A 12,525-nucleotide genomic window follows, 5' to 3' on the forward strand; every position below is an offset into this window, starting at 1 on the left:
AAATGTTACTTCTCTTTTTGAAGGGCTGTGATGAACAGAGAATAAATCTGATTCTGAGGCACTTGCTGTGGCAGGACAAAAGACCTCGGTTGCCTCTGAGGGTGCTGCAGACTCCATTGAGACTTGGGAGGATGGGATTGCTTGATCTCAAATACTTAGCAGTGTCTATTGGCATGTGCCACTACTAATTATTTTCCCTTACACACCTAGAGACTCACTTGATTCCAGGAGTGCATTTTAGTTGTATTTTGCACGGTTTGACATTGCCCACAGGACTTTATAAAAATCATCATATCTTTAAAGCTGACTGAGCCACCTGAAAGTGGATCTGTCGGACATCAGCATTTTACATAAGTACATAAGTAATGCCATACTGGGAAAAGACCCATCAAGCCCAGCATCCTGTCCACGACAGCGGCCAATCCAGGCCAAGGGCACCTGGCAAGCTTCCCAAATGTACAAACATTCTATACATGTTATTCCTGGAATTTTGGATTTTTCCAAGTCCGTTTAGTAGCGGTTTATGGACTTGTCCTTTAGGAAACCGTCCAACCCCTTTTTAAACTCTGCTAAGCTAACCGCCTTCACCACATTCTCCGGCAATGAATTCCAGAGTTTAATTACACGTTGGGTGAAGAAAACTTTTCTCCGATTTGGTGACTGAACTATCCATATAACTCTCTCTGAAAAGGTTTATATTAAGAAGAAAAAGGTAGAGCATTCCTGACCAAAAGCGATGGCAGCCCTGATTTACCAGCAGAAATGCAGTTTGAGTGCTTAAAAACACTACCGAAATCAGAGCGACATGAAAGTCACACCTTACTTGGCAGTTTGTGATAACTCGGACTTCTGTCTGGGACACAGACACATGTCTTTGCGTACTGGAAGCAGCAGGGTATCTATTATTTGCTGCAATTACTGGACTTAGAGGGGAAGAAGAAATCCTTTCTGCATCTTTAATAGAAATTTACTCTTCTTGATGCAGATATTTGTGCGTATATGCAGGTCCATCATTATATAGGCTTTTTACAATGGACAGATCTAACTGAAGACTATTTTTGATGCCTTTATTTGGGATCCCAGCTGTTGGCCCCTAAACAATTTCATCACCAACATCTGGACACCATGCCGGATATTGATTGTGGCTGGTTGTCTCACCAATGGAGCGCAGACCTACATCTTGCCATTACCAGCGATCATTTACAGGCTTTTATTCTGAAACTTAAAGCTTACTTAGACTGTGCACTTCATCAAGAAACACTATACAAGTTTGCATTATGCATGTACATTACACCTTACAGAGCACACCAGGCAGCACTGGCCTCTCCTGGACATTGCCCTAAGTATCAGACGCCCAGGGTGCACGTTGTGGTCATGTCCTCTCATCCAAGACCTCTGGCATCGTGTACTTCAGTTTTTTGCCAAGATTTGGTCGGTCTCTATGGCTTGTATGCCTCAACTTCTTTTTGGGATTTACACATTGGGCTCCCATAGATGCCGTGGATGCAGCTGTTTTCTGCGCCGGGTGGTGCATTTTGCTCTCAAGTCTATTCTCCAGAGCTGGCTCTTACCCACTGCCCTGTTGCTTCAACAGTGGCGTGTCTTGATGCTGAGAGATTTACACATAGGCTCTGCATCTGGCGTCTTTCTATCTCGGGGACCTGAACCTCTTATTTTCAGCCTACTTGGGTACCCTTTTGGGACACTGTACCACCCAGGGCACGTAGTCATTTATTCAACATCTAGGATTTCAGTCCTAGACCTTTTCCTAATGTTGCTTTGTAATGTCTTGAGTGGGATCGGCGGGGGGAGCAGAGAGGAGTGCAAACCAAAAGGGGGTGTTCTTGGGATAAGTAACTTAAATGTAAAACTGTTGCACTGTGTATGCTTTAAATCACGTTTGAAACTGCCTTTTTGTTACTTTGATGTGGTCTGTTTAGAACTTGCATTAAAAATGATATAAACAGCACCACGGGCCTTTAAAAATGGATACAGAAAGTGAAAGTGCCTTGGTGCTTTGTAGCTTTTACTATATGAGACGTGGGGACCCCTGACGCAGGTGCTAGTCACCGAAACACGGCCCGTGTCGGGTCTTTTTGTCAAAGCTCATTCATTAAAGAACTGTGTTCCATTTTTAAAGGCCTGTGGTGCTGTTTTTTTTGTTTGGACTTTAGTTTGTACTTCGTTCCCTCTCTTTTGTTATATTACAAATGATATAAACATAAGATGGACTTGGGACTCTTTGTACTTTTTGGTAAACAGAGGCTTGGCCTCATGGCTTCCAAGCCCACAGTTGCTAGATGGCTGAAGGAAACTATTGCGTCCGCTTATTTGTTTGTGGGGAGCAGGCTCCACAGGCCTTGTGGGTTCATTTTACGAGGCAAACAGCACCATCCTGGGTAGAGGCTACCTTACTGTCTCCAGCAGATATTTGCAAGGCGGCAACATAGTTGACACTGCATTCCATTTGCAAGCACAACAGGGTAGACGTGGTGCACTCGGAAGCCAGTTATGGGTCTTCGGCCCACAGAGCATTAACAGCAGGATCCCACCCATGCTAGGAATTCCTTTTGAACATCCCACATGTTCTGGAATAGTGGGAAGTTACGTAATGGAAGGAGAAATTAGGTCTTACCTGATCTTTTTTTTTTTTTCCCATTAGTCCTTTCCACTATTCCAGAGGCCTGCCCGAGGTTTCTGAGGTGTTTAGTCAGTGTGAAGTAATGGGTCAAATAATGACTCACCTTGCATGGTGCTTCCTGCATATCTCTTGTTCTCTACAAGTTGTCCAGTTGAGAGAGGTCCACGTTTGCTCATCTGGTTAGTGTTCGGTTAGTGAAGAGTTTAAGGTTGTTGTGTTTATTCTGAGTTTCTCCTCACTGCTTGTCTATGTAAATACGGAGGAGCAGGACTGGATGCCAAGAGACATATGTCTCAGCTCAGTTTTCAGTTCTCTATCTCCACCTGCTGGTTGATGGGCACAACTATCCCACACGTTCTGGAATAGTGGGAAAGACTAATAGAAAGAAAATAATCAGGTAATACCTGTAGCTCCCTTTGACTCTAGGCAAGTAACTTAATCTTCCATTGCTCTAGGTACAAAATAAATACCTGTATATAAAATGTAAACCGCTTTGATTGTAACCACAGAAGGCGGTATATCAAGTCCCATCCCCATTCCCTTAATTTCTCCATGAGAAAAGTCCAAAAAACTGATTTCTTTGATAAAATTAGTTCTGGTCAAGAATAACATCTTTTACTGATACATAGGTGTGATGTTTATTCTGTATTGGAATCAGTTTGTCACTTTAAGTGGATTTGAGAATTCTCCTCGTGATAACAGCCACCTTGCCAATCCATCGGATTCCTTATACCCTTTAATTCTAACAAGGTAGAACCTGCAGTAGCTTAAAAAATTTTATCAAATGGGTTATAAGACTACTTATTTCCTGCATGTGCATAGCAAGATTGCTTTTAAACATTTCAGGTGAATTATATCAGCAGCAATGGAGACAGCAGTTGCCCATCTCTGGTCACTTTCCACTGAAGAAATACGTAGTACTGCAGTATGGTTTTCAATTTACATCTTTACGTTCCACTACTGTATAGACAGTATATCTCAGAGAGCCAGTGTTTCAATACTTCTTAAAGGGGATAGGACTTGATATACTGCCTTTCTGCGGTTACAGTCAAAGTGGTTTACATATATACAGGTACTTGTTTTGTACCTGGGGCAATGGAAGGGTTAAGTGACTTGCCCAGAGTCGCAAGTTGCTCAGTGGGAATCCAACCTGGTTCTCGGGCCACTGCCTGAAAACCAAGCAATTGTCTTTTAAATTAAGACAACTTCCTGTATAATTTCTATCCAGGTTTCCTAAAAATTCAGAAGCTAAAGGTAAAAATATAGCCCTGAGCTGTTAAGATTCCCTTGTTGTCAAACTGATTTATAATGCTTTTAAGTAGAGTAAGCAAACTTCCTTGCCGGTAACAGGGGTTCTCCAACGACAGTAGATACCTGCCTACCTGAAAGCATATGCTCAGAAAAAAAAAAAACACATCTGTATCTGTGCCATGGGATGTCACATTTGCATGTGTATGATTTATCCTGCTGTCACAAACACCTGTTACTAGGCATTCACTCCATAAACATTCAGGCTGCTGTGTTTGCACTATTTACCTGATTTTTGTAAAGCAAGAGATTATCGCTGGACATACTAATCAAGGAGGCAGCCTCACCTAGAGCTGTCAGATCATACCTTTAAATTATCAAAAAAATAGCTATTTGGTTTTAAGGAAAGTTGCACAACTAAGATTAGAGCTAGCTGTTTTAAATGTCTGCTATTAAGATTTAGAGAGGGGGTATCTGTCAATTTATGAGGTTTTTTATTGTGTTGTATATTGAGCTATTTTTGGAAGATTAAAAAAATCCATTTCATTGCAGCATAAGACTGAAGTTAAGCTTTTCTTATTAGAATGCTATCAGAAGTTGCATTGTTTCATTACTTATATTGTACTGACTTTCATGTTGCTCTGATTTCGGTAGTGTTTTTAAGCACTCAAACTGCATTTCTGCTGGTAAATCAGGGCTGCCATCGCTTTGGTCAGGAATTCTCTACCTTTTTCTTCTTAATATAAACCTTTTCAGAGTGAGTTATATGGATAGTTCAGTTACCATATGAAATTCTGACCAAACATTACACTGGTTATGAAAAGGGGACAAGAACCTTTTTAAGCAACATTGCTGCTCTTTTCTGTCACTAATGTCATGGTGTTTTATTTCAGATTTCTGGCGTTCAACAAATTCAGTTCTCATAATTTGAAGAAAAACCTGAACCCACCTAAAAAATGGGAGAGACAGGACAAAAGCTGTACAATTCCTGAATGAGGACATCTGTGACAACTGGTGCAGAGGATTCTCTCTTTTGTATAATAAATAGCCGTAATGTAGCTTCTTGAGGCTTGACTGATCGAGGAATAAATTCCAACTTGAAAAATGGTTTTCATTGATTTTAAGACAACTTGGATTTTAAATATATTAGTTGAAATATTTTTTGTTTTTGTATAAGAGTTTATTACTCGGACTCTTGTATGTATTGTAAATTGCTGACTTACTACTGTCTGAGATTTAAGACAGTTTCTTATTTTCGTATTGAATCATGTAACTTTTTGTAATTCAAATATGTTGGGTTTACTTCAAGATGTTTACCCTTTTAATAAAAATATAGGGTACATAAATGCAAGTTTGCCTTCCTAAAAATGGAATTAATTTTGGTTATACAGTATATAATTTAGTCTTGCATGGAGAAGTCTTAGCTAAGTTTTAATTGTTAATGTATTTATTAAAGTCACTTTTTAAGACACTTGGGACTCGATTATTATATATTTCATTATAATGTTAGGGCTATATAGTCCAGGGCAAATTAATTTGCCAGAGGTTGTTTACATTTTCAGTGCCAGGAAACAAACCCCCCTGTTTACTAAGTTGTGTGGCAATGCAAACACAGCTCATTCAAAGTGAAAGGGCTGTATCTGCAGTAGCTCAGACATTGTATAGTATCTTCCAGGTGTTGCTCAGTGCGATGGTTCATGATGGTCTTTTATTTTGAATTAGCTAATAATTATTACTGTAAGCTAGTAATGATATTTTGTGTATATTCATAACTGGAAGAAAATGTATATAAAAGTTGTTTTATATATGTTTCAAAATAATTTTCTTCTATATAAAAATTGTTTTTATTTTTTTCCCTAGTTTGGTAGAATAATTGTATTTCCTTTAAGGAGAACAAACCACCTATCCTATCGTTTTCTTTTTGTAGGTGAGACATTTTTCGTGTGCTTTGGTATCAACCCTACACTCTGCAGGCTTGATTAATTAAAAAGTTTTCCCCAATGTTAAAAGAGACTTCACAAATCAGGGCACCTGTATTATGTGAAAACGATTGCAGATTCAGGCTTGCTTTCCTGTCCTTTTTCTATCATTGCAATAAATGCTACCTGGTTCTTGTTCTGTGTCTAGTAAGAACTATTCTTGGGAATGCTTGTGATTCTATAGTGGACCTCTTTGCAAGGTTGCTTGAAAATTAAAAGGATTTATAGTAAAGTAACAGACTGCCTGGCAAGGTGGTTAGAGTTGTACCTCCTGCAATGCTGTGCAGAACGTGCAGGTTACCTCCACTCTTTAAGGTATACTGTAAATCTTAAGCTATATAATAACACAACATTAAAGATACTCCCCCTGTTTTTGTAAATAAGAGTATGGCAAATGAATTACTTAGAACTTCATGTATACAAATATTATTGTTATGTACTTATGTTACTAGTTTCAGAGAAGGGGAGAGATGGCTTAGTTTGGAGGAAAAGGAAAACATGCTAGTGTGCCACACTGCACTTTTCAACTTGTCTGTTGGGGAATTAAGATATCTGAACAAAAAAAGAAAACAGATGTGATAACCTATATAATCTGTGCTGAAATTCCTTTTGATGTCAAACATTTCTAAAATCTGTATGAAATCCCCTAAACACTGGAAACACAATACGTGTTTCACAGAAACCAGTGTATGAAATAAGTCACAAACTCCAGTCTCTGTTAGGATACAGATACTGGGCACAGTGGGTTACTACATATAAATCATCAATCCAATAAGACGGTCAGTTACTTGTCCTTTTACTAAGCTGCTTTAGGCACTAACACGTTCCATGTTAATTTTAGGATGTCCATGTGCTAACCATGCTTATTTTTTTTTTTTTTTGAGAAGACAGAGAATTCCTGCGTTAATGCATGCTGTTACTACATGCTGATTAGAGCACAAATAATGTAGGAGCCGTTACTGCCTATAAAATGTGTGGGGGTAAGTACTCCCACAGTCATTTAAAAAAATGGTTGCATGGTAATTCCAACATTAGCACTTGGCCATTAATGAAAAATAGAAAATTTGGGTTTTTACTGCTGTGGTAAAAGTGACTTTAGCACGTGGGAAAGACCCACGTAAGGGCACGCTAGGGCCAATTTTTAATGCAGCTTTCTAAAAGGACCCCTTAATGATCTAATATAGTGTTGATGTAAACATCACAGCAATATCCATGTACTGCTGTAATAGCTCCCCTAACAGATAGTGGACAGATTGAACTTTCCTCAAATGACACTATTACTTAAGTGAAACACATCTATAAACCATGGGGGTTGATATTCAAAGCAATTTAAATAAGCAGAAGAGACTCCTGGCCATTTAAATCGCTTGGGCGGGGCTATCTGGGGATATTCAGTGGTACTTAACCAGATAGTGCCACTGACTATCCCCTCTAACCACCTATGCTGAAACCGGCTAGTTTGTAGGCAGTGTGGGGGTGGAGTTAGTATGGAGCAGCAACTAAGTAACGGCATAAAGCTAGGACGGCAAAACAGCTGTCCTAATTTTATGCATCATTAATCAGGCACTGGCTGATATTCAGTGCCTGGTTAATGTCTAAGTCAGCAGTCATACCCCAGTAATCAGCGCTGGGAGCCATGCATGCCCTGCATTAATATCTTAGTCACTTTGTGCCACAGCCTGAAGATCAGGTACCACATTTTCTAAGGGAAGCTATTACAGCAGCACATGGCTATCACTGTGGTGTTTGTAGCAACAATTTACTCCTGAGGGCGACTATGAAAACAGTCAGTGGTCTTCATTAAAAAGCTTAAGGGGACAGACTTAAAAATTTTAATATGTATACTTTGGAAGAAAGGTGGGAGAGGGGGAGATATACGTTTAAATACCTATGTGGCAAATAAATGCACAAGGGCTGAGCCTCTTTCAATTGAAGGGAAGCTGTGGAATAAGGTGAAAGGGGATAGACTCAGAAGTAACACAAGGAAATACTTTTTCAAGGAAAGGGTGGTGAATTAATGGAATGGCCTCACAGTGGAAGTGGTGGAGACAAAAACAGTATCTGAATTCAAGAGAGCTTGCGCCCAATGCATAGGATTTCTAAGGGAGCGAAAGGAAGAGTAGATGGCATGGATGGATAGCCCATATGGTCTTTATCTGCCTGCATTTTTCTGTTTCCACGTAAGTACTGAGCTTTTGTGGCTTTATTATTGAAGAGACACTGTTTGGGACAATATATGTATTAAATGTCAAATGTTATTTAAATTATATGCACTTAATGGGAGCCTTATGAATGAGGAAATTCATAGGCAGCACTTACTGTAAGTCTTCAGTCCCTAAGAGGATCTCCGTTTCACCATCAGACTGGTAATTTTGCCTTTACAGAGTCATGGCCAAGGATTGTGCAGTAATCTTCACTTCTCCCCTGAAGCCTGATGGTGAAACGGAGATCCCCCTAGCAATTACATATATAAAAAGCTTTTTTTTTTCTTTACTATTCAATAAGTTCTATACTGCCATTTTTTGAAGATAGATTTAGGACTTTCACTATGCACATGTTGGGAGTGTTAATGACTTTGCACATTATAAAAATTTATGACCTATAACTGAAGCAGTCTATTTTTCTTCCCTCAAAGTCCACTTCATCCGTCTATTCACTCCTCTACCTCTCCAAGTAGCAGTCGTTTATCAAACTCCTGATAAGTCCCTTTCTTCCTTTCTCACTGACTTTGACTCCTGGCTTTCCTTCTTTCTTGAACCTTCATCTCCTTCCCTCATGCTTGGGGATTTTAACATTCATGTTGATGATCCCTCTGACTCTTAAGCTTCTTAGTTCCTTGTTTTAACATCAATCTTCAACTGTGCTCCACTACCCCTACTCACCACAATAGTCACTGTTTTGATCATCTTCTCCAACTGCTCAGTTTCTGAGCCTCAACTCTTCTCCCTAACCATCACAAACACTCTTCTTCCCCCCCCCCCCCCCCCAAAAAAAAAAAATCAGAGAATCTTCAGGCTATTGACTCTACTCTGTCCTCCACTGTTTGAAACCTCTTCTCAACCACTGTTATCCAAGTCTGACAATGAGGCTGTCTCTTCCTATAATACTATTCTCTCACTCCTCCCATTCCCCGTTCTGTAATGCATACCAAACCCCTGGCTGACCTCTAGAATCCGCTAGCTACGTTCCTGTGCTCGATCTGCCGAACACTTTTGGCTGAAAGTCCGTGCCCATGCTGACTTCATACATTTCTAATTCTTTCTGACCTCCTTCCAGTCTGCTCTTTCACTTGCCAAACAGGACTACTACATCCAGTTGACAAACTCTCTTGGCTCAAACCCTCAACATCTCTTTGCCACCTTGGACTCTCTCCTAAAAAAGCCATAACCTCCACTTTCTCCCCAGACTCTGGCTGAGTACTTTTCATGATAAGGTTCACAAGATTAACCTTGAATTCTCAACCAAGTCACTTCTCCTTCCCTCAGTCCATTCTCTCAACCCGTGCCTCCTTTTTGTCCTTATCTGAAATCACTAAAGAGGAAACTGCACATTTTCTTTCCTCCTCAAAACTAGCTACCTGTTCCTCTGATCCTATTCCCACCCATCTACTTAGCACTATCTCTCCTACTGTCATATCCTCAATCTTTCATGTTCCACTGTGACTGTTCCTGATGCCTTCAAACATGCCGTAGTCGCACCTCTCCTCAAAAACCTTAATTGGTGCATACCTGTCCTTCCAACTATCACCCCATCTCCCTCCTCCCTTTTCTATTCAAGCTACTTGAACGTGTTGTTCATTGCCAATCTCGTGACTTCTCAAACTATGCTTCATCCACTTCAATCTGGCATTTGCCCTCTTCGTTCAACTGAAACAGCCCTTGCTAAAGTCTCCAATGCTAGCCGGATATATACAGTGGTGGAAATAAGTATTTGATCCCTTGCTGATTTTGTAAGTTTGCCCACTGACAAAGACATGAGCAGCCCATAATTGAATGGTAGGTTATTGGTAACAGTGAGAGATAGCACATCACAAATTAAATCCGGAAAATCACATTGTGGAAAGTATATGAATTTATTTGCATTCTGCAGAGGGAAATAAGTATTTGATCCCCCACCAACCAGTAAGAGATCTGGCCCCTACAGACCAGGTAGATGCTCCAAATCAACTCGTTACCTGCATGACAGACAGCTGTCGGCAATGGTCGCCTGTATGAAAGACACCTGTCCACAGACTCAGTGAATCAGTCAGACTCTAACCTCTACAAAATGGCCAAGAGCAAGGAGCTGTCTAAGGATGTCAGGGACAAGATCATACACCTGCACAAGGCTGGAATGGGCTACAAAACCATCAGTAAGACGCTGGGCGAGAAGGAGACAACTGTTGGTGCCATAGTAAGAAAATGGAAGAAGTACAAAATGACTGTCAATCGACAAAGATCTGGGGCTCCACGCAAAATCTCACCTCGTGGGGTATCCTTGATCATGAGGAAGGTTAGAAATCAGCCTACAACTACAAGGGGGGAACTTGTCAATGATCTCAAGGCAGCTGGGACCACTGTCACCACGAAAACCATTGGGAACACATTACAACATAACGGATTGCAATCCTGCAGTGCCCGCAAGGTCCCCCTGCTCCGGAAGGCACATGTGACGGCCCGTCTGAAGTTTGCCAGTGAACACCTGGATGATGCCGAGAGTGATTGGGAGAAGGTCCTGTGGTCAGATGAGACAAAAATTGAGCTCTTTGGCATGAACTCAACTCGCCGTGTTTGGAGGAAGAGAAATGCTGCCTATGACCCAAAGAACACCGTCCCCACTGTCAAGCATGGAGGTGGAAATGTTATGTTTTGGGGGTGTTTCTCTGCTAAGGGCACAGGACTACTTCACCGCATCAATGGGAGAATGGATGGGGCCATGTACCGTACAATTCTGAGTGACAACCTCCTTCCCTCCGCCAGGGCCTTAAAAATGGGTCGTGGCTGGGTCTTCCAGCACGACAATGACCCAAAACATACAGCCAAGGCAACAAAGGAGTGGCTCAGGAAGAAGCACATTAGGGTCATGGAGTGGCCTAGCCAGTCACCAGACCTTAATCCCATTGAAAACTTATGGAGGGAGCTGAAGCTGCAAGTTGCCAAGCGACAGCCCAGAACTCTTAATGATTTAGAGATGATCTGCAAAGAGGAGTGGACCAAAATTCCTCCTGACATGTGTGCAAACCTCATCATCAACTACAGAAGACATCTGACCGCTGTGCTTGCCAACAAGGGTTTTGCCACCAAGTATTAGGTCTTGTTTGCCAGAGGGATTAAATACTTATTTCCCTCTGCAGAATGCAAATAAACTCATATACTTTCCACAATGTGATTTTCCGGATTTAATTTGTGATGTGCTATCTCTCACTGTTACCAATAACCTACCCTTCAATTATGGGCTGCTCATGTCTTTGTCAGTGGGCAAACTTACAAAATCAGCAAGGGATCAAATACTTATTTCCACCACTGTATATATATGCACACACACACACACACACACACACACATGGTTTCAGGTTAATTGAATTGAAGACCTCGACATTGAGTCCCTATTGTCCTAGGGTGGTTGTTCTAGGTAAAAATGGCAGCAAGGTATTTCCCACATGTGAGGATACAACTGGGCCTGCTTGTCCCTGGAGAAAGTGAAGTTATGCACCTGTAGCAGGTGTTCTCAGAGTAAAGGCCAGGTATTTTCACAAACCCTCCCCTAGGAGCTGTATTCCTTTAGTTATATTACCTGAGGGGGACACTAGAATTTTCTTTAAATATCTATATTCTAGTCAGCATCTGCACCAAGCTCCATCAGATGATGTCACCCACCCGTGAGAATACCTGATACAGGTAACTTTTGTTTTCTGCAGGGTGACATGAAGATAGTGCCTGCAGCTGGCATGAACTGGAATATAGATGAGAGTCCTTGAAATCTAGTCTATACAGTGAGTCTCCTTTGGTCAAGCACAGCTGAGGTTCCTTGAGCTATTATAAGAACATTCTAACAATTGAATACATATGGTGGATAGATGAGTGGTGGAGAGGGAGTCACCTTCAAGTCTTCCATTATAACTAAACCATACCATAACCAAGAGGAAAGGATTCCCCTGCTCTTAGATTATCGAGGTCCACATTCTATGCACAACTGGGCCAATCCACAGCAACCTGCATGACTAATACATCTTACAAGTTGGCCAATAAATGGCTGTGGAAGAAAAATGTAAAGATGACTTCAGAGGCCATGGCTGAATTAGGACATCAATCCTACTGGAACCCTCATGGAATCTCTTCTACCAAAGGCCAGATATGTTTGAAAATTGTATATACAAGTTAAAATCCTTTGTACATAGGTTAAATGAAAACTAATGGAAGCCACAAGCCTGGTCTGTATGGTGGATGGGTAATATGTGACCTCTATGGTGTTTCATGCTGTGTGAGGACTAGTGTTACATCACACAAAAATTTCCTTCTGGTGCTTCCGAACTCTTCTCAATAGTTCCATCAAAGAAGGGTTGCAATTTAATGCTTTGAGTGATCCTCCCATTGCCCTTTATGAGTTCATCAACCTCTCATGCAAGACTTGTCCTTTGCTGTCAAGGGTCATCCACTTTTTTTTTTTTTTTTTTTGTTA

At 41.0% G+C, this 12,525-nt stretch overlaps 1 protein-coding gene across 1 annotated transcript in view; it reads left to right on the forward strand.

Moving 5' to 3' along the window:
• Positions 1 to 5,360, forward strand: part of NFYB (nuclear transcription factor Y subunit beta) — a 57,432-nt gene extending 52,072 nt beyond the window's left edge. Inside the window, exon 7 of the mRNA XM_030214952.1 lies at positions 4,783 to 5,360. Within this exon, the coding sequence (XP_030070812.1) occupies positions 4,783 to 4,815 (33 nt within the window). The 3' untranslated portion in view covers positions 4,816 to 5,360. The remainder of the gene's footprint in view (positions 1 to 4,782) is intronic.
• Positions 5,361 to 12,525: the final 7,165 nt, after the last annotated feature.

Source organism: Microcaecilia unicolor, chromosome 9 (genome assembly GCF_901765095.1).
Source record: "Microcaecilia unicolor chromosome 9, aMicUni1.1, whole genome shotgun sequence".
NCBI classification, from domain to species: Eukaryota; Metazoa; Chordata; class Amphibia; order Gymnophiona; family Siphonopidae; genus Microcaecilia; species Microcaecilia unicolor.